The sequence below is a fragment of the Mastomys coucha genome, unplaced genomic scaffold (assembly GCF_008632895.1).
Source record: "Mastomys coucha isolate ucsf_1 unplaced genomic scaffold, UCSF_Mcou_1 pScaffold15, whole genome shotgun sequence".
Taxonomy (NCBI): Eukaryota; Metazoa; Chordata; class Mammalia; order Rodentia; family Muridae; genus Mastomys; species Mastomys coucha.
In genome coordinates, this window is record NW_022196897.1 from 238,999 (window position 1) to 261,959 (window position 22,961).

General features: G+C 40.5%; 1 protein-coding gene across 1 annotated transcript in view; it reads right to left on the minus strand.

The window, feature by feature from the left end:
• Itga8 (integrin subunit alpha 8) overlaps nucleotides 1–22,961 on the minus strand; it is a 215,301-nt gene that overhangs the window by 97,109 nt on the left and 95,231 nt on the right. The window contains exon 14 of the mRNA XM_031369028.1: nucleotides 529–574. Within this exon, the coding sequence (XP_031224888.1) occupies nucleotides 529–574 (46 nt within the window). The remainder of the gene's footprint in view (nucleotides 1–528; nucleotides 575–22,961) is intronic.

The following is a 22,961-nucleotide window of genomic DNA, read 5'->3' on the forward strand; positions in this document are numbered from 1 at the left end:
TGGTGTGGCCTCATGGGTGTGGCTGCACGTGTGCTGCAGTGATGGCACTGTTGCATTATTGGTGTGGCTGCATTGGTGCTGTAGTAAGTCTTGCTTGGGAGGGGATGACTAACTCCTGGCATGCTTCTATCCACACTTGGGTGTAGGAGTGAGTGTGAATAGTCACATTCTGCCTGTTACGATGCTGTCCTACAAATATGGACATCAAGGATTCCCAGACCATAGAGAGTCTGACTTTAGATCCACCTAAAACATGACTCATTTTCTGATTTGGTGAGATTAATACTTTATTTCTTGTTAGTTTAGTAGGTAGGAGCAGAGAGGTTCACTCATAAAGTATGAGAATAAAAGTATATAGAAATGAGAGAAATGTTCAAAATAGAGGGGGAAATACACACAGAGTTTTAAAGGGATATAGGGCCCGTCTTCAGAATAAACAGGTGAAATGGTCTTTAATCTCTTTAGGGCAAAACTTATAATGTAAGGGAAACAGCTAATGCAGACATTTACATACCAGCAATGACATACCTGTAAACAGCCACTTTCCCTTTTCCAAATGCCCCAACAAGTAAATCTGAGAAAAAAGACAAATAGAAATCCATTCATAGGTTTTATAGAAGAAATAAACTGACCTGAAAGCCCAGATCAGAAATGCCCTTCCAATCTGAAACTTTTAAGCAAGTACATTAGTCTACAAGTGGAAAATTCCATACCAGAAAACCTGGTTTCATGCGTGAAATTATTAAAAATTTTGTATAAAACTACCTTCAGGCTGCGTGCATAAGGTATGTATAAAATGTAAATGAATTTTGCATTTAAGCTTGGTTCCCCATCTCTAAGATCTCTGACTATGTATGCAAATTGCCCACAACCAGAAAAGAAATAAGCAGAATCCTAAACACTTCTGGTCCGGAGCATTTCTGATCGACATGGCTCAGCTTTATCTGCACACAGCTAAAACTCTGGAATGTTCTGGAGTGCGACCATAGAGTGACAGTCATATAAACAGAGGGAGAATTCACAGTGCTTGTGGACAGTTGAGAAGACTCTGCCACTTCGGGGTAATGACAGTGTGACATCTGAAAGAGTGGCTTTCAAATGCTTTCACCCTGAAGGACAGTATGTCAGACATGCTTGAGAACTCACAATGGCACTATTTTTCTGACCTCTAGATTCAAGACAGATGACCCAAGAAAAGGCAAAGGGGAAAACTGTACAAGCTGAGGCCTGACAGAAAGTCTGGCCCACTCCACACGCTGTCTTATCTCTCCCAGTGGACAACTGCAGGAAGGAAGGATCATTGTCTGCACGTGTGACATTCTGAGTATCCCTCAGACAGCACACTCCCTCTTTCCAGAGAGTGCTTAGTGAGTCCCCATCCAGGAAAGTAGTCTGTGACCTTCTAAATAACTGAAGTGTTAATCCTGTGTTCTTCAGGAACAATAGTAATACTAGATAACGCACACACAAACCCAATATTCTATCAAAAAATTCTTTCCTGTGATTTTTTTTCAGTGAGGAAGTTTGAAAGTTTGTCAGTTGTACATCTTACAGAGAAACAGAACATTAAGGTGACAAGGTTATAAACTCACTGACGTTACATAACCAGGTCAGAGGTGGATCTCAGTGACAGCAATAGGGAAAGCCTGGACTCTGAGGAGCAGGAGCTGTCTCAGTGATTTGCCCCCAGGTAAAACAGCCTGTTTGTCTCTAATTTACAGTGGTAACCCTTGGTGGAAACACACAACATTAGAAATAACACGAGCTAGATCTACAGTGTACAGAGTGTGGACTTGGGAGGAGGAAGGGCTCTAGGATGAAGCACACATTTTAAACTATAGCTGGTTAAGGATAGTGGAAGAGAAGGATACGGATTTTTAAAAAGGAAGACAGGGACTTACCCATTTGCTGAGTCACAGCAAAATGACTCAGCACCAGTGTCTTGTCTGTTCTTTCTACCCTGTTTTAACCACATGGGTCTGGGACCTGAAACTGAGCAATAGCAGTACAACCGCTGCACACAGGTTGGGTCACTTGGAGAGGTGTCCCTCCCTGACTGCTGGATGTCCCCAGCCAGAAGAAGCCATATCTGCCACGGTAGCATCCAGCTTTGTGATGATCCTCATCACACCCCTCCTTTCTGAGTCTCCCTTCATTCCTTCTTTATTAATATTTCACAGGCTAATTTCTCCAATACACAATTTGTTTTCTAATCCCTCGTTTAATGTTTCTTTGGGGACCATTCAACCTAAGGTACAACAATTCTTATTAAATATTTTTTCTTATGTAATGCACTCAAACATCTTACCTAAGATATAACAATTCTTATTAAATATGTTTTCTTATGTAATGGGCTCAAACATCTTCTAGATGAAAACCTCAGGCAAACCTTTCTCTTTTGTAAATATGGAGTCTGGAATAGGAGACTCGGGACTTGACTCAGACGAGATACTGTGCACGCTATTGTTTGAGTAAGTCAACCACAAGGCATCTAAAGGGAGCTGTGCTTATGGAATTAAAGAAATCACAGAGAAGGGGACTGCAGCTTAGACAGCGTCTGCCTTGAACCCTTGAAGCCAGATGCCTACATTCCTAAATCGTGCAGTTTAAAAATTCTGTTCAATGATTTACTTCAGAACTTCAGTTTCTCTGGCTATTTTCACATGTATTCTTTGTCACACATGTGTCCTTGGGGATATTCTTGCATTTTTTACTATCACTAGAATATGAACTCTTGTGTGCTTACAGGCCCCAAACATGAGATGAGTGTAATGTGGGTAGCCTCACTTGAACCTGTATCTGTCGACATGACAGGAGATGGACAGCCCTGTTACACAAACAGACTCAAGAGAATCGTGGGCATTGCTCATAGCACTGAGTAAAGTAAAACATTTGCTTCCAAATATTGTACCTTTAGCTAAAAAGAGATTGAATTTTAAAGTTCGTTTGCAGGGTTTTAACAGGTAAGAGTGCACTTGCTTTATAAGCATGGGGACCTGAGGTTGAATCCCCAGCATCCAGGTAAAAAGTCACACATTGCTGTGCATATCTGTAACCCCAGCACTAGAGAACAGAGACAGGTGGATCCTAAGAGCTCAGTGGCCTGCTACCATAGCACAAACTATGAGCTTTCAGTTTGGTGTGGGAACTTCTCCTAAGGCCATAAGGTAGAGAACAGCAGTGGACTGGCTGGTTTTGTGTGTCAACTTGACACAGCTGGAGTTACCACAGCTAATGGAGCCTTCCTTGAGGAAATGCCTCCATGAGATCCAGATGTAAGGCATTTTCTCAGTTAGTGATCAAGGGTGGGAGGGCCCATTGTGGGTGATGGCATCCCTGAGCTGGTGGTCCTGGGTTCTAAAGAAAGCAAGCTGAGCAAGCCAGGGAAAGCAACCTCGTAAGCAGCACCCCTCTGCATCAGCTCCTGCCTCAAGCAAGGTTCCTACCCTGTGTGAGCTCCTGTCCTGACTTCTTTTGGTGAATGAACAGCAATGTGGAAGTGTAAGCTGAATAAACCCTTTCCTCCCCAACTTGATTCTTGGTCATGATGTTTTTGTGCAGGAATAGAAACCCTGACTAAGACACATTGGTACCAGAAGGGTATTTCCATGATAGCCTAACCATGTTTGTTGAGAGGACTGTGGAAGGACTTTGGAACTTTGAGCTAGAAGAGCCATTGGATGTTAAGAGCTATGTGGGGTGTTCTGTAGGAGCTTGGAAGATAATGTTGAGAACAGTGTAAATGATGGAGGCCTGGCTTGTGAAACTTCAGAGGGAAGATTAAAGACTCTTATCAGGGCCATGTTGTTTTGATTGTGAAGATTCTGTGGTTTTGGTTAGCTGGGGCTGAAGAATCAGCTGTGATTAACAAGATACGAGAACTACTAAAGCAAAACCTTTGCATTATTGGGACTATTGATGCTGGTTAGCTGGAGCTAAGAAATTAGTGGTGATTAAGAAGAGACGAGCATCACTGAGGTGACATCTTCTGGGAAGTGTTTTCTGAGAGCACAAAGAGGCTGTGTTCCAGAGATAGCCAAGGTTGTACCTTGTGCTGCAGCAGGACTTGGCAATGTGTAAGAGTCACCTAGGTGGTACTGGTTTTGAAACATGAAGGGGTAGCAGCTGATGCATGGCTCTGTAAGAGACCAGGAGAGGCCATTGATGAAGGTGCAGCCTCAATGCCAGTTGAAGGCCCAGGATTGAAGGGGTCATGCAGAAAAGCTGAGGCTTAGCACCATGAAACGAGCCTATTTGTGAAAATGCAGTCCAGTTGCCGCCGAAGTCAGCAGTGTTTTGGTGATACCAGTACCATGAGATGACCACCAAGAACAGCAGAAGCTGTAGAGTACAGGCAGCTAGAGCCTAGAAGTGAAGGTGTGTGCTACAAAGGGCAGAGCTTGAGAAGTGACTCAAGCCCTTGGAGGAGCCCAGAAGACTGTGAGTGGATCCCAGACACTGGACGTGGACAGTTTGATTTTGTTTTTGATTGTGACTGTGCCGTGATATTTTTCTCTCTTGAAGTAATAAAGTATTTTAGTGGAGCCCACAGCTAAGCAACTTTGAATTGTAAAGACTGCAAGACTTTTAAAGTTATTTAGATCTTGGAGATGAATAAGAAAGTAAGGGTTGAGGCTTAATAGTGATGTGTTTGTGTGTCAAATTGACACAAGCTGGAGTTATCAAAGGGAAAGGAGCCTTCCTTGAGGAAATGCCTCCATGAGATCCAGCTATAGGGCATTTTCTCAATTAGTGATCAAGGGTGGGAGGGCCCATTGTGTATGGTGGCATCCCTGGGCTGGTGGTCCTGGGTTCTAAAGAAAGCAAGCTAGTAAGCAGCACCCCTCCATGGCCTCTGCATCAGCTCCTGCCTCAAGGTTCCTGCCCTGTCTGAGTTCCTGTCTGAGTTCCTTTGGTGATGAACAGCAATGTGGAAGTAAGCTGAATAAGTTTCCTCCCTAACTTGCTTCTTGGTCATGATGTTTGTGCAGGAATAAAAACGCTATGACAAGCAGAGAAAGTCATATAAAGTCCTTTTCTAACCTTTACATTGTCATATACGAGCATGAATACTATACACTTACACCACACACACACACACACACACACACACACACACACACACACCAAAGAGAAGGGGAGGGGATTAAGTTATTTTTTTTTAAAAAGTGAGAAAATTTTTTAAAAGCCCTCACTGGGCAGAAATCTTTGTGTTTGCATAGGCAAAGACTTTATGCAATAATGTGGGTTGAAATAAACTGAAAAGGAAATAAATTTTTGCTTCTGTGGTATCAGGCACAGAGCCAGATACAAAATTGAGGCCCATGACTTCCTGGTAAGAAAGAGTAAATAGGGCTGTGACCATATTCTAAGGGTTATCAGCATGAAGAATGGCTGTGCTTATTCAAACAGGTGAGTGGGAACCAGAGTGGAGTTCTGCCATTTGTTTGCCTGTAACTTAGAGGTATTGGAAGAAGTGTACACACGTGCCCACACCTTCCAGAGTCTAGACAGGGATGTAGAGGCTGCATCACAATCAGACTGCCATTGGAGCTAATAACCCCAGAGACAAATCCCTATTTATGGCAAAGACGAGGACTTTCCTTCTCAACTTTGTAATTTTTGTGTTTCACAGAAGGAGTTTTCCAATTTTGGAAAAATAAAAATAACAAGCAAAATAGGACACATTTTTTTCTCTTTGTAATAATGTGGCCAGTTATTCAGAGGCCAACAGTTATCTACCACAAAAGTATGCTTGTCTTTTGAGACCCTACCTTGGTATTATGCCTGCTGGAAAAGATCTCAAGTTGGCTAGATCTCTTTAAGGGGGGAGAATTGATTTACTGGTTTCAGTTCTAAGCAATCTGTCTTTCTAAAAGATGGGACTGGTTTTGATGGGTACCACACAGCTTCTCTCATTTCCCCTCTGCCTCTCACAATGTGTCGCCTAGATATAGGATGGATGTCTGTGTGTGTATCTACTTACATACTTATATATCCTCTATATATACATAAATATGCTTGTATATATATTTAATGTATTATATGTATGCGTGCACAAATATGAAAACACATCCAGAAACAATACTTGTTAAACAATTCTGATTAGGAGGGAGTTACTGGAGACCACCAGGTTGTCCTCAGGAATCTAACTCATTCCACCAAGCTGATTGCAACCACCTTTGCCCTCTGAACCATCTTGCCAGCCACTCTGTGTAGGCATTGACATGGTAATCCAGAGAAAAGGTGATTATGCTGCTGCTCTGTAGCTCCATAACCATATAAACCGACTCCCCATTCTTTTATAGAGAACAGGTCTTACACAGTGGGGTGAGCTCACACTTTTGGAAGAAATGCCTCAAAGGCAAATCCAAAAACAAACAAGTGAAAAATGTCCTTCTCCATATATACACATTAGCTGCTTTTGTTTTGTTTTGTTTTTCTGGAAGAAATAACTGGCAACTAAAATCAATTCTTTCCACTCAGTAAGAAAATGCTCTCCAAATGCTTCAGGCCTTTGTCAAGAACTCACTGGCCTGAAACATGGACTTTGTTTTCCCTTGAAGGAAGGATGGGTCCTCTTAAGGAAACAGAAAGGAGACATTAGCATAAATGCAGGGTGAGTTGTCCAGAAAAAGTAACCCTAATAAAAGATGATGTCACTGGGGATGAGCCATGCTCATGTCCTTCACTACACTCTCCCAAACTGTCATTTTTAGTATATGTACAGCTGAATCATGCACATTCATCATCTTGCTTGTTTGTGATTTTTTGACACAGGGTGAACTGCACAGAGAAACTGTGCAGGCCCAGCTGTCCTGTAACTCACCCTGTAGACTAGGTTGACCTTGACCTCATAGACTAGCCATCTATCTCCCATTTTAAAATTTTAAAATGATTTTTATATTTTTTCTTTAGTTTTTTTGAGACAAGTGTAGCCCTGGCTGTCCTAGAACTCACTCTGTAGACTAGGCTGGCCTCAAACTCCGAAATCCACCTGCCTCTGCCTCCCAGGTGCTGGGATTAAAAGCATGAGCCTTTAATTTAAATAATGTTTTGGTTTATTTTTAAATAAGGAGGAAAGGAATCACCCAAGTTGTCTAGGGAGCACTTGGGTTGCAGAGTCTGACTTCCCAAGGAAGGGAATCTTAGAGATGAAAGTTTGTTTCACATACTGCCCCAAATTGCTTTTGAATGAAACTAAGTGGCCCACCCTGTTCTCTTGGCAGAATGGACAGACAGTTAAAGTTTTGTACTCTGAAGTTAACATTATCTGACTAGAACCTCAGTATGCAATTCTGGTTACTTGCTCAGCCTCACTAGTAACTCAATCCCTGTAGGTCTCAGTAGCAATGAAATGTGAAATTCACTTCATACCAGTCCTAAAGCCAAATGAGATCTTGGTCAATGTGATTCGCTGTCTTCTTTGGGTGTTTCTAGAATGACCTTGTTTTTTGAGTCTTAGAAGAAAGCTCATTAGAAATAAATATTACTTAAAAGAAAAAAAAAAGTTTGTTTCAAAGGCTGACTTCCTCTGGAGGGTGTGCTCAAGGTTTGGTCAGGCAGGGAGCATGCAACAAGGAGGGAGGACTTCCGAGAAGGGCTACTCAGGAGTGACAGAGAGGTGACAATGCTCCACTAAATCTTCATCCAGGGTGCTCAGTCCTGCTGCACCTGGATGTGCTAGGGTGTGTTGGTATCAAAGACAGGCTTCCCCTTCTCCTCAGAGAAGGTAATAATAGTGGGAGGTATTTGTAAGGGTGGAACTAGGAGGAGAGGAGGGAGGGAAGGTTAAGATCAGGATGTAAAGTGAATAAATAAACAAATTAACAGAAAAAAGGAATTTACAAATGTATTACCATCTCTGATTTCAAGCTATACTATGGAACTATCATAACTTCAGGGTATTGGCAAACAAAACAAAACAACAACAATGAAACTCCAACTTCATTCAGAGTCATTTCCTGGAGAAGTCTCTGTCACCCATACACCTCTACTCCCTAAGCTCAGGCAGTCTTTCTCACCTGTAAGTAACCACTTCTGGAAGCTTGTATTTGTCCCATCATCCTGAGAGACATACTAATCTGAAGAGTGCTACGACAAAGGACTTTAGATAGTTCCTTTTTATTTGGAACTCAAAAAGATTTTCTGGGCTGGGAATGGTTCAGTAGGCAAAGTTTGTTGTGCAAGCATGAGAGTCCATGTTCAGATTCTCAGCACTGGTGTAAAATTCAGTTGAGGGATGTATGTATTGTGTCAGGGCTAGAGATGACTTTCCTGAGGGTCAGGGGGGGCTAGCTGTATGCCTGTGTTCTAGGTTCAGTGAGAGACTTTGTCTTAAAACTAAGGTGGAAAATGATATATGAAAACTCACATTGTCCATCCATGGCTGCCCATGTGCACACACAGGCAAGCATCTGTGTGCAAGCATGTGTTCAGCACACTTGCATACATACTAATTTAGAGTTGTTCTGGACAATGAGGGTTTTTATGAGAACATCCAATGAAACCTGGAGAGGAGTTTGGTGGGTAAGAACATGGATACTTGGGCTCAAATCTCAGCACCCACATAAAAAGCCAGCTATAGCTGCTTATGCCTTTAGCTCCAGTATTTATGGGCAAAAATAGACATCTAACTTAGCAGAAAGAGTGAGCTTCTGATTCGGTGAGAAACACTGTCTGAAGGTAATAAGGCAGAGAGCAGTAATGGACAATTCCCATTGTCCCATGCTGGCTTCTGATTAGACACATACATTACCCATACAAGAAATTTAAAAAAATAAATGCCCTAATAAAACATATATGCAAAGGTAGTAGTTGTTGGAAAAGACTAAAACAACTCAAGAGGGTACACCTTAAAATAGAGAAAATAAAGAGATCATGCAGAAATTCTCCAATTATGATTTTTGCAAACACACCACAGCATGTTTGAAAGAACAGAAGAAGCAGGAAAACCTTGCTACTGTGTTGAGTTGATCAAAGGTTAGCATTTTTCAGTGGCTACCACAGTGTTTGACACCTAGTAAAAAAAGAACTGCCAGTGGTTATTGTTTATGCCTGATCTATTAAAAAAAACTCATATAGGTTGATAAAACCATGAACATACTCATAAAAATGTATAAGGGGAGAATTCACATAAAAAATTTATGGTCAACAAATACATGAGAAGATATTTAGCCTCACTAGTCACCAAAGGATTGCAAATGAGGGAAAGGATGAGATGTTGCTTTTAGCTTTTTACTTTAGAAGGATATGAGACAGGGCATGGAGCAGGACAAGTGGAGACCCATGAGTTCGTGGGCCTGGTTTATGAGAGCATAAACTGAGGTTTTTCTTGGAAGGTGGTTGTTGCTTGTTTTCCAGATGGGTTCTCATATAGCCCAGGCTAGCCTTGAATTTGCTTTGTAGCCAAGGATGACCTTGAATTCCAGATTCTCCCACCTCCAACCCCACAGAGCTAGGGTTATATATATGTATGCACCACCTTGCCCAGTTAGCGTCACACACCCCACAGCTGGATTATCTGGTCTGACTAAGAGACTAAGATTCCAGATTTTAGAAAGTCACAGTAAATAGATGCATATAGGTGGTTACATATGTATATGATTGATTATTTACATCTAGGGCAATTTTGATTTGCATGTGGCCTCTCTTCAAGTTCCCTCTAAAACCTTGGAAGCTCTGTTATGAATGCAGTGTTGTCTGTCAGTTGGCACATTGCTGGATATGGAAGATGAAGACCTAGGCATTCCAAATCCTGTTTTACTTTGCTGCTGACTTCTTCACACCTGTGGGAAAACCTCCGTTCACTCATAGCTGATGGAACTTTTGAAGCTCCTGAAATAAGAACCTGAAATGTAGAGTTTGTTGGGGCTGGATGAATGTGATTTCACGTGTTCTCATATCTAACCCAAGCCTCCTAACCTTGTACTGTAGCCTTTCTCCTGCAGAGGTGTGTGTGTGTGTGTGTGTGTGTGTGTGTGTGTGTGTAAGCTTCAGCATGGGTTTCCCAGCTTGTACTTGTGAATGTTGGCCTCACCTTTCTGACTCAGCCTACTAACTCTTGATCTCTGTTTTGAGATTGATGTTGCTCAGACAACATAGACTTTCTTCTAGGCCCTGCCCATCTCTGTCCCAGGGTCCATTCATGCTAGACCTCTTCCCAAAGTATGTAAAGATCAAACAAAGCAGTCAAGTAAAGTTCATTTCTAGAGACCCATCATGATCTTTTCCTCTACATAGTGAGGATACTGAGAGACATTATAAAACTTGACACCTGTTACAGAATTCTGGGGTTAAAAACGGCAGCGTGTAAGTCTGGTAACAGAGAAACTGGCATTTGGAGGGTAGCAGAAAAATAGCTCATGCCTGTGGGAAGCCGGCATTAGAGGAATCTCCTAAAGTCTGGCAACTATGTTAAGCTAAAAATAGACAGAGGCTGCCTCTCTTGCTATTTTATCACAACAAGCAAAGTACTACTGAGAGGAAGGTTAGAAGAAGAAATGTCCGAGAAAAAAAAAAAGCATGATTTTATTCCAGAAAGCAATAATGCTAACAATCTGTCTGAAATGCATCCAAATGAACTCTGAAGAAAAACATTTATGAGCTTGAGCACAGTATTAGGTTTCAGCATTGTAATTTACAAAGGGTTTATTTTCCCTTTTAAAAAAAAATCCTACAAAAAATAAGAGCAAAGTATCAAACAATGAATGTGCCTTATGAAAATAGTTTTCTACACATTATTAGCATCCTGTGGTTGCAAGGACCACCCCTCCCCCATCTTCCACCTTCAGCATCACTGTACACATTGTCTCACTTGATCTTTGTCAGGGGCCATGCTGATGCAGTGTGTGTGTGTGTGTGTGTGTGTGTGTGTGTGTGTGTGTGTGTGTGTGTGCTGTCCAGCAGCTGCCAAACATTCTGGAGAAACGTTTTCTTCTTCAGGTCTTTGTCAGTTTATAGGAAATGAGTTCACAGGCCCCAGTAAAGCCACAGGCTCCCAATACTCCCATATACCGCCTGAGGGAAAATCCTATGATTAAAACATTATGGGGTTTTATGTGCTTTCTAAGTATCGTGCACTCAAGTGTGTACTTTTTCAAAAGACATGAGTGTAAGAGGGGTGCTTTGGGTGGAGAAGAAGGGAATCAGAAGGAGTGGGAGGATGGTAGGAGAGAGTAATGGGGGAGGATATAACAGCAACATTTTATACATATCTAAATCTTTTACTAAAAATATAAACTCAATAGATCCCACAATGTAAAAATTCTTCCTTAGGAAGCACCTTAGGGTATGTCTATATGTAGGGTGTTAATTTAAAATGCTCTCATGTGGTAGATTTAATCCCATAGGCCTGGTATTGTAAAAGGAAACAGGACTTGCACCCTCGACCATGAGACCACTTAGTGGTCAGCACAAGCAGAGGCTAGAGCTGAGGAAGGAGCCAACCCCACAACTGTCTTGGTTTTGGACTTCTTCATAAGAGTTGGAGAAAATACATGGTTTTTGTTATTGTTTTGATGTTGTTTTGTTTTCTGGATTTTTGGGGGCAGTTGTTGGGGGCAGATACAAATTACAGATTGCAGAGAAGTAGGGGAGACGGGCATTTATCCCAGTGGCTCCATGCTCCAGGTACCTCATTCCTCAGCGTCTTACTGAACATGGAGCACAAGACATGCTTTACAGAACACAGGTGCTTCTAATCTTCAGGCACTGAAGGCCAGTATCCAACTCACTAAGGGGCTTCTTAAACACTCAGGTCAAGAGCAGACAAGGCACTAATAGGTGGAGTGTTTGCTACGCATGTGTACTGCCCTGCTTCCATTCCCAGCAAAACAGAGACAATAAACCGCATAGACCAGGACCCATAGCAATAAAATTTCTAGATGGATCTTGGTTCTCTTCATCTCCTAAATTGATAACAATGATACTATTCCATCCTTCTCTAGCGCATGTTCAAGGGAAGGCAAACTGTGGACTCTGCAGCTTTCACGAATAGAAAGGAGATCATGCAGAGAAGAGAGGCATCTCCAAACAAGCTCCACCTACTTCCCAATTCCATCTAAGGCCTGGCCAGATCCCAGTCTCTCTGTTCATTCACTGTCTTGTAAAAACCTTCTAGAGCTAATTAATAGATTAAGATAATGACCCCTAATATCATAGGAAAATATCACTAAAATATAAATATCACATGGGAAAATATCCCATTAACAATGCAAATAGGAAGGGCTCAAGAAGACTTTTCTAGTTATTTTTTTCAAATGGGCCATTTTGGAGTGAGGGTGAGCTCATCAAAGTGCTTACCGCACAGTGATGAGGACCCGAGTTCAGGTCCCAGCACCAGTGTAAAAACCCAAGGTGGTCATGTGTACTGAGCAGCCCAGCAGCATCACTGGGTCTTAGAAATAAATGAGAATGATGAAACAAGAAAAACACTAGCATCCATATATATATACATATATATGTATATATATATGTATGTATGTATGTATATAGGCACATACACACACACTCATACACACACTCACATGATCGCATACAAACACCTCCACACAAATCCACACACATACACTCATACACACTCACATAAACACTCACATATACTCATATACATACTCACATACACATACCCACTCACAGACTCACACACACTTACATAAACACACACACACACTCACATAATTCACATATAAACACATACATACACTCAAACACATTCTCATGCAAACACATACACACATACACACAGTTACACCACACTCACAAACTCACATACACACTCACTCACACACTTATATGTACTTACATATAAACACATTCTTACACAAACATACACATGTATTCTCTCTTTTTTATCATATATATAATAAATTTATTTAATAAAGATACTGACAATGAAGAAATGAATAATCATGAAAATATTGCCTGTGACTTTAAAATACATTAACTTTTCTTCAGCCAATCCTTAGTTCTCTGATTTGAAGTTAGTCTAAAGGGAGGATGTCCTTTCTGGCACATGTTTATTATTATTATTATTATTATTATTATTATTATCATCATCATCATCATCATCATCATCATCATCATCATCACCATCATTATTATCATTATTATTATTGGAAATTTTCTTTATTTACATGTCATATGATATCTCCTTTCCCAGTTTCCTCTCCAAAAAAAAGAAAGAAAGAAAAAATAAAACAAAAACAAAAACAAAAAACCCTGTTCCCTCTCCTGCTTCCTGGCCCTGGCATTCCCCTACACTGAGGCATAAAACCTTCACAGGACCAAGGGCCTCTCCTCCCACTGATGACTGACAAGGCCATCTTCTGCTGTACACATACTGCTGGAGCCATGAGTCCCACCATGTGTACTCTTTGGTTGATGGTTTAGTCCCTGGGAGCTCTGAGGGTACTAGTTAGTTCATATTGTTGTTCGTCCTAAGGGGCTGCAAACCCTTCAGCTCCTTTTGTCCTTTCTTTAGCTCCTTCATTGGGGAACCTGTGCTCAGTCCAATGGATGGCTGTGAGCCTCTACTTCTGTATTAGTCAGGTACTGTCAGAGCCCCTCAGGAGACAGCTATATTAGGCTCCTGTCAGCCAGCACTTGTGGGCATCCACAGTAGTATCTGGATTTGATGACTGAATATGGGAAGGATTCCCAGGTGGATTCGCAGTCTCTGTACTTCCTTCAGTCTCTGCTCCATAGTTAGTCACTGCAACTCCTTCCAAGGGTATTTTGTTCCCTCTTTTAAGAAGGAATGAAATGTCCACACTTTGGTCTTCCTTCTTCTTGTGTTTCTTGTGGTTTGTGAATTGCACTTTGTGTATTCCGATCTTCTGGGAATATCGGAATAAGTAGATAATATCCACTTATCAGAGAGTGCATATCATGTGTGTTCTTTGGTAATTGGGTTACCTCACTCAGGATGATATTCTCCAGATCCATCCATTTCCCTAAGAATTTCATAAATTCATTGTTTTTAATAGCTGAGTAGTACTCCATTGTGTAGATGTACCACATTTTCTGTATCCATTCTTCTGTTGAGGAACATCTGGATTCTTTCCAGTATCTGGCTATTATAAATAAGGCTGCTAATGAACATTGTGGAGCATGTGTCCTTACTACATGTTGGAGCATCTTCTGGATATATAACCAGGAGTGGTATAGCTGGGTCCTCTAGTAGTACTATGTCCAATTTCCAGAGGAACTGCCAAACTGATTTCCAGAGTAGTTATACCAGCTTGCAACCCCACCAGCAATGAAGGAGTGTTCCTCTTTCTCCACAACCTCATCAATATCTTCTGTCACCTGAGTTTTTTATCCTAGCCAGTCTGACTAGTGTGAGGTGGAATATCAGGGTTGTTTTGATTTGCATTTCCCTGATAACTAAGGATGTTGAACATTTCTTTAGGTGCTTCTCAGCCATTCGATATTCCTCAGTTGAAATTTCTTTGTTTAGCATTGTACCCCATTTTTAATAGGGTTATTTGGTTCTCTGGAGTCTAACCTCTTGAGTTCTTTGTATATATTGGATATTAACCCTCTATTAGATATAGGGTTGGTAAAGATCTTTTCTCAATTTGTTGGTTGCTGTTTTGTCCTATTGACAGTGTCTTTTTCCTTACAGAAGCTTTGTAATTTTATGAGGTCCCACTTGTCAATTTTTGATCTTAGAGCATTAGCTATTGGCGTTCTCTTCAGGAAATTTTCCCCTGTGCCCACATGTTCAAGGCTCTTCCCCATTTTCTTTTCTATTAGTTTCAGTGTATCTGGTTTCATGTGGAGGTCCTTGATCCACTTGGACTTGAGCTCTGTTCAACGATATAGGAATGGATCAATTTTCATTCTTCTACATGCTAACCACCAGTTGAGCCAGCACCATTTGTTGAAAATGCTGTCTTTTTTTCCACTGGATGGTTTTAGCTCCTTTGTCAAAGATCAAGAGGCCATAAGTGTGTGGGTTAATTTCTGGGTCTTCAATTCTATTCCATTAATCTAGCTGTCTGTCACTGTACCAATAACATGCAGTTATTATCACAGTTGCTCTGTAGTATAGGTTTAGGTCCAGGATGGCGATTCCACCAGAGGTTCTTTTATTGTTGAGAATAGTTTTCGCTATCCTAGGTTTTTTGTTATTCCACATGAATTTGCAAATTGCTCTTCCTAAGTCTGTGAAGAATTAAGTTTGAATTTTGATGGGGATTGCATTGAATCTGTAAATCGCTTTCAGCAAATGGCCATTTTTACTATATTAATCCTGCCAATTCACAAGCATGGAAGATCTTTCCATCTTCTGAGTTTCAGAGACTTGAAGTTCTTGTCATACAGATCTTTAACTTGCTGAAGATGTTTATCAGGTTTAGGAGCTCACTGGTGGAACTTTTGGAGTCACTTAAGTATACTATCATATCATCAGCAAATAGTGATAATTTGACTTCTTCCTTTCCAATTTGTATCCTTGATCTCTCATTGCTGTCTAACTGCTCTGACTAGGACTTCAATACAATATTGAATAGGTAGGGAGAGAGTGGACAGCCTTGTCTAGTCCCTGATTTTAGTAAGATTGCTTCAAGTTTCTCTCCATTTAGTTTTATGTTGGCTACTGCTTTGCTTTATATTGCTTTTACTATGTTTAAGTATGGGCCTTGAATTCCTGATCTTTCCAAGACTTTTATCCTGAAGGGGTACTGGATTTTGTCAAATGCTTTCTCAGCATCGAATGAGATGATCATTGGTTTTTTCTTTGAGTTTGTTTATATAGTGAATTACTTTGATGGATTTCTGTATATTGAACCATACCTGCATCCTTGGAATGAAGCCTACATGATAATGATGGATGATCATTTTGATGTGTTCTTGGATTCAGTTTGCAAGAATTTTATTGAGTATTTTTGCATCGATATTCATAAGGGAAATTGGTCTGAAGTTTTCTTTCTTGTTATGCCTTTGTGTGGTTTAGGTATCAGAGTAATTGTGGCTTCATAGAACGAATTGGGTAGAGTACCTTCTGTTTCTATTTTGTGGAATAGTTTGAGGAGCATTGGTATTAGGTCTTCTTTGAAGGTCTGATAAAACTCTGCACTAAACCCATCTGGTCCTGGGCTTCTTTTGGTTGGGAGACTATTATTATTAATGACTCTTTCTATTTCATTAGCAGTACAGGACTGTTTAGAGCATTTATCTGATCTTGATTTAACTTTGGTACCTAGTATCTGTCTAGAAAATAGTCCATTTCACCCATGTTTTCCAGTTTTGTTGAGTAGTTTGTAGTAGGATCTCATGATTTTTTGGATTTCCTCAGTGTCTGTTGTTGTCTCCTTTTCATTTCTGATCTTATTAATTACTGTCTCTGTGTCCTCTAGTTAGTCTGGCTAAGGGTCTATCTATTTTGTTGATTTTTTCTCAAAGAACCAGCTCCTGGTTTGTTGATTCTTTGTTTAATTCTTTTTGTTTCCATTTGGTTGATTTCAACCCTGAGTTTGATTATTTCCTGCCTTTGACTCCTCTTGGGTGAATTTGCTTCTTTTTGTTCTAGAGCTTTCAGATGTGCTGTCAAATTGCTGTTGTATGCTCTCTCTAGTTTCTTTTTGTAGGCACTTAAAGCTATGAGTTTTTTTCCTTAGGACTGCTTTCATTGCATCCCATAAGTTTGGGTATGTTGTGGCTTCATTTTTATTAAGCTCTAAAAAGTCTTTAATTTCTTTTTTTCTTCCTTGACCAAGTTATTATTAAGTAAAGCGCTGTTCAGTTTCCATGCATATGTATGTTTTCCATTGTTTTTGTTGCAATTTAAGACCAGGCTTACTCTGTGGTGATCTGATAGGGTGCATGGGATTATTTCCATCTTCTTGTAAGTGTTGAGGCCTGATTTGTAACCAATTATATGGTCAATTTTGGAAAAGGTACCATGAGGTGCTTAGAAGAAGGTATATCCTTTTGTTTTAAGATAAAAAGTTCTATAGATATCTGTTAAATCCATCTGTTTCATAACTTCTGTTAGTCTCACTGTGTCTTTGTTTAGTCTCTGTTTCCATGAACTGTCCATTGCAGAGAATGGGGTGTTGAAATCTCCCACTATTATTGTGTGCAGGGCAGTATGTGCTTTGAGCGTTAGTAAAGTTTCTTTTATAAATGTAAAGCCCCGCCGGGCGGTGGTGGCGCACGCCTTTAATCCCAGCACTTGGGAGGCAGAGGCAGGTGGATTTCTGAGTACGAGGCCAGCCTGGTCTACAGAGTGAGTTCCAGGACAGCCAGGGCTATACAGAGAAACCATGTCTCAAAAAACCAAGAAAAAAAAAAAAGATAAATGTAAAGCCCTTGCATTTGGAGCAAAGAGGTTCAGAATTGAGAGTTCAATTCTTGGTCGATCATACCTTCGATAAGTATGAAGTGTCCCTCCTTATCTTTTTTTGATCACTTTAAGTGGAAAGGCGATTTTATTCGATATTAGAATGGCTACTCCAGTTTTTTTCTTGGGACCATTGGCTTGGAAAATTGTTTTCCAGACTTTTACTCTGAGGTAGTATCTGTTTTTGTCACTAAGGTGAGTTTCCTGTATGCAACAAAATGTTGGGTTCTGTTTATGTACTCAGTCTGATAGCCTATGTCTTTTTATTGGGGAATTGAATCCATTGATATTAGTAGATATTAAGGAAAAGTAGTTGTTGCTTCCTGTTATTTTTGTTGTTAAAGCTGGAATTCTGTTCATGTGGCAACCTTCATTTAGTTTCGTTGGAAGATTACTTTCTTGCTTCTTTTAGGATGTAGTTTCCCTCCTTGTGTTGGAGTTTCCCATTTATTATCCTTTGAAGGGCTGGGTTTGTGGAAAGATATTGTGTAAATTTGGGTTTGTCATGGAATATCTTGTTTTCTCCATATATGGTGATTGAGAGTTTTGTAGGGTATAGTAGCCTAGGCTGGCATTTGTGTTCTCTTAGGGTCTGTATGACATCAACCCAGGATCTTCTGGCTTTCATAATCTCTGGTGAGAAGTCTGGTGTAATTCTGATAGGTGTGCCTTTATATGTTATTTGACCTTTTTCCCTCACTGCTTTTAAAATTCTTCCTTTGTTTTGTGCATTTGGTGTTTTGACTATTATATGATGGGAGAAATTTCTTTTCTGGTCCAGTTTATTTGGAGTTCTATAGGCTTCTTGTATGTTCATGGGCATCTCTTTCTTTAGGTTAGGGAAGTTTTCTTCTATAATTTTGTTGAAGATATTCACTGGACCTTTAAGTTGGAAGTCTTCACTCCTATACTTATTATTATCCTTATGTTTAGTCTTCTCATTGTGTCCTTGTCTTAGTCAGGGTTTCTATTCCTGCACAAACATCATGACCAAGAAGCAAGTTGGGGAGGAAAGGGTTTATTCAGCTTGCACTTCCACATTGCTGTTGATCACCAGAGGAAGTCAGGACTGGAACCCAAGCCGGTCAGTAAGCAGGAGCTGATGCAGAGGCCATGGAGGGATGTTCCTTACTGGCTTGCTTCTCTTGGCTTGCTCAGCCTGCTCTCTTATAGAACCCAAGACTTCCATCCCAGGGATGGCACCACCCACAAGGAGCCCTACCCCCTTGATCACTAATTGAGAAAATGCCCCACAGCTGGATCTCATGGAGGCATTTCCCCAACTAAGCTCCCTTCTCTGTGATAACTCCAGCCTGTGTCAAGTTGACACACAAAACCAGCCAGTACAGTCCTGGATTTCCTGGATGTTTTGGGTTAGGAACTTTTTGCTTTTTGCATTTTCTTTGACTATTGTGTCAATGTTTTCTATGATATCTTCTGTACCTGAGATTCTCTCTTCTATCTCTTGTATTATTCTGTTGCAAGCATCTATGATTCCTGACTTCTTTCCTAGGTTTTCTATCTCCAGAGTTCTCTCTCTTTGTTATTTCTTAACTGTTTCTACTTCCATTTTTAGGTCATGGATGGTTTTGTTCAATCCCTTCACCTGTTTGGTTGTGCTTTTCTGTAATTCTTTAAGGGATTTTTATGCTTCCTCTTTAAGGGCTTGTACCTGTTTACCTGTGTTCTCCTGTATTTCTTTAAGGGAGTTATTAATGTCCTTCTTAAATTCCTCAATCACCATCATGAGATATGATTTCAGATCCACATCTTTGTTTTCCGGTGTTTCGGGATATCCAGGACTTGCTGTCGTGGAGGTACTAGGTTTTGATGATGCCAAGTAGTCTCGGTTTCTGTTGGTTAGATTCTTGCATTTGCCTTTTGCCATCTATTGATCTCTGGTGTTAGATGTTCTTGCTGTCTCTGGCTAAAGCTTGTTTCTCCGGTGGGTCTGTAAAACTATGTCAGCACTTCTGGGAGATCAGCTCTCCTCTGGTAAGACCCCTGAGCAGAGGGCTATGGATCAGCTTTCCGTCCTGAGTCCTGGGGTCAGAGCACACCCTGGAGACAGACTCTCTGCTTGTAGCAAAGGTGCAGAGAGGGATGTGGCTCTGCAGTCCCTCCTAGGTGTGTATAGAAAGGATCCTGTCCCAGCTGCCCTGCCACTTCTGAGTCCTGTGCCTTAGAAAGTCAGCGGAGAGAAAGTGGCAATCTCATCTGAGTCCCTGGGTCAGAGCACTCCCTCAGTTATTCTCATATAAATACACACATACTCATACACATTCTCATAGGATCACACAAACACACACCTACACAAACACAAAAGGTCCCTCTGACAGGAAGCTCTATACAGTGATTATCTGAGTCTTCATTTTAGAAGACAGGACCAAATCTGAAGAGGAGTGCTCAGACCTCACCCTTGAAGCTGAGTACCATCTTGCCACTTCCATTTGACCGGAATAGTTGCAAAATGGCTGTATCTTCCCATGGCCCTACCTGTCACTGTCCTGCTCTGTTCCTGCCTGCTCTAGTGTGATGTGAGCTGCTCTTCCATCTCTCCCACCACGATGGACCAACACTACCAAGAGAGAGAGCCAAACAATCATGTCTGTCTTTAAGTTATTTTGTATTTCATCATGGATGCTAAAAACTCATCAGAGCTACTATAGCAGCTTGCACAACTAACAAATACATGTCTGGCTGAGTAAAGCTAGGAGGATAGGCTAAAGCTACTGAGAATGAACTTCCTTTTTAAGTGGAACCCCCTGGGGAGGAGAGTTTATCTTCTTCACCTCTACTTATGCTTCCATGCTCATTCTACACAGAGATTAAATGGCTTACTAAGTTCCAGTAGAGTTAGAAACCAGTGGTGAGTTAAAGAGAGATGGGGCCCAGGGTTCACAGGCAGAGAAGTGTGCCTGTGAGGTAGCTGGTGCCTTGATTCATGCATTCATAGAATTCATTCAATGATTCACATACTCACCTAATCTCTGCCTGGTTGTATCTGCCAACGGTTTGAGCACCAAGACTCCAAAGTAACCAAAATAATATTCATTCCTTGGTTTTAAGAGGGACATTTATCAAATAATAATATGTTAGTAAAGTTTCATCTGAGATGCATGTTTCCAGGGCATTTCAAAAGTCAGGAACAGCTCCTAAGGAAGTGACCTTTAACCACAGTTTCTAAGTGGAGAGTGCAAATGTGGAAAAATGACCAGGGTGTACAAAGGCTTTGAAACAGAAGGTGCATAAAATTAAGGACATTAAGGCAGTGCTCACTTGCATATTAATAACTTTAAATTACTTGTAGAAAGAATAGACAATAAGAGGAAAGAAATAACATGCAATCCTAAGCGTGGTCATGCTTAAGTCTTGTTCTAGTTCTTAAACACGCCATTCTTACCCCTCACCTGCCTCAAGAAAGCTGCAGCATGGCATCAGGAATGTGTGCTTCACAAACAAGATCAAATATAAATTACTTCCATTTTATCTAATGATTCCATGGCTTTCTGAAAAAAGCCAGTATACATTATGATACTTAGAAAGAAATTAGGAAAATTTAAATGAGTAGATAGCACCTTACACAGAAATATAATAGCCATTCAATTTAATTTCTTTCATTGGACATGGGAAAAGCCACCGTTTTCCTACTATCAAGTTGGATGTTATTAAAATATGCTGTAAAATAGACTTTGGAATAAATTGTTTACCATGTATTTATGGTATTTTTACTTCAGCATGAGACTCAGGTGTGAGAAAGTTACGGTTAGTTATAAGATTAGTGATAATAGCTTTGGATGGAAGGAGCACTGTTTCAGCATGATTTGGGGCAAACAAAAGGCAATGCAGATAAATAAAAGCACAGCTCCTGTTCCTCAGGAGCCACCCTCCTTGGTTGTTGAGAGCAACCTCTCACTGTAAGCAGGAGCTCACCAGTAAGTCCCAGGACTCATCCTGTTTCTGCCTACCCTGTGCTGGAATTACAGGTATGTCCCACTGTGCCCGTTTTCTGTTTGTTTTTGTGTTACATGAGTTCTGGGTACTCAAACTCAGGCCCTACTGTGTGCAGAGCAAATACCTTTTGGGCTGAGTCACTATTCCAGGCTCTCTTGATATATTCATATCTTAAAAAGAATAAAACTGTGATATCTATTGAGAAATATGCACAGTGGTTTCTATACCATCTCCTGAAGGAATGGGAGCCTGGATAGTTTTAACAAGATGCCACAAAAATGGGAAATTAGAATATTTGTAAGTGGCTGGACCAGAGAAGGAAGTTATATTGGGCTTGTTTCAGCTGTATCTAGGACAACTGTATAATTCTTGTCACCCAACAGTTACTAAAGTTCAAAATCAATCATGGTAGAAAAAACCTATAGAATGGAAATCAGTACACATTACAAATATGGGCTTGTTTGTTTGTTTGCTTTGCTCCTGGAAAATAGTTGCAAAACATTTGTAAACACACCTGTAAATGTAAGAGCATATTTGAAGTTTGAAGTTATAGAAAGCATATATGTAAACATCTTATTCTGTTCACTATAAAGACTGAGGCTGTATTCAAGTGTTAAGCACTTTGTATTTCTCATTACCTTCCTAACACAGTATCTATTCTTTAACATACTACTCAAGGCCTTTAAACATATATCCCCAGCTCTCTCAACTTTCTCCCCCTCCAGTCATGCTCCTATCAATTTGGGCCAAACTGCTCTACAAGTAAAAAGAAGAGAGTACTTCATTTTGTTTTTATCAAGCTTCTTTCTTAGTATGATTTGACAGCACAAAATGGTGTGTTTTTAATTTTTTCTATGTATGCTAACAATGACAAATTAGGTGATGTTTTTATTGTTAAAAGAAACACTTATATGTATGCCAAGATCTTTAAAAAACGTCTGTGCCTTTCAGACCTAGAAATGTGTGAGTTATTCATCTTCACTGCAGTATCACTCAGTCAGAGAATTAGTTCACACACTCTAACCTTGGTGTAATGAAGGCTTCTCAAAAATAGGAAATTATATTTGTCACATGATGGTTATAACATATTGAAGACATATGACCCTTTGCTGGGGTGTCATCTGTACCTTCTCTTTCAATCTGTCTACACCACAGGGCCATCTTTATTGCTGTTGTCATGGTAAGAACCCTTGACATGCATCACTGGGTTCTTTTGAGTTGCATCTTCATATAACTTTATTATTACCTACTTCTTGGGACCGTGTTTAACTTAATTCTCCCATAGACAGTCTTTGTTCATCTTAGTAGCACTTGTGTGTGTGTGTGTGTGTGTGTGTGTGTGTGTGTGTGTTTGCGTGTTTGCGAGCATGCACGCGTACATGCTCATGTGCACCTCTGAGGTGAGTATTCAACCTCAGAGGTCATCCTTTAGCAATTGTTCACCTCGGTTTGTCTCTCCTTGCTTTGGGACTAGTCAGTTAGGCTAAGTTGGTTGCCATGGAATCCCAGGAATCTACCTTTCTCCACATTCCCACTGCTGAGATTGCAGACAAATGCCACCATGTAGGCCCTTTTGTTTAATGTTCTAGAAAATCAAATGTAGGTCCTTAGGCTTATAGAACAAGTTCTTATGACTGAGCTTTCTCTCCAGATGCCC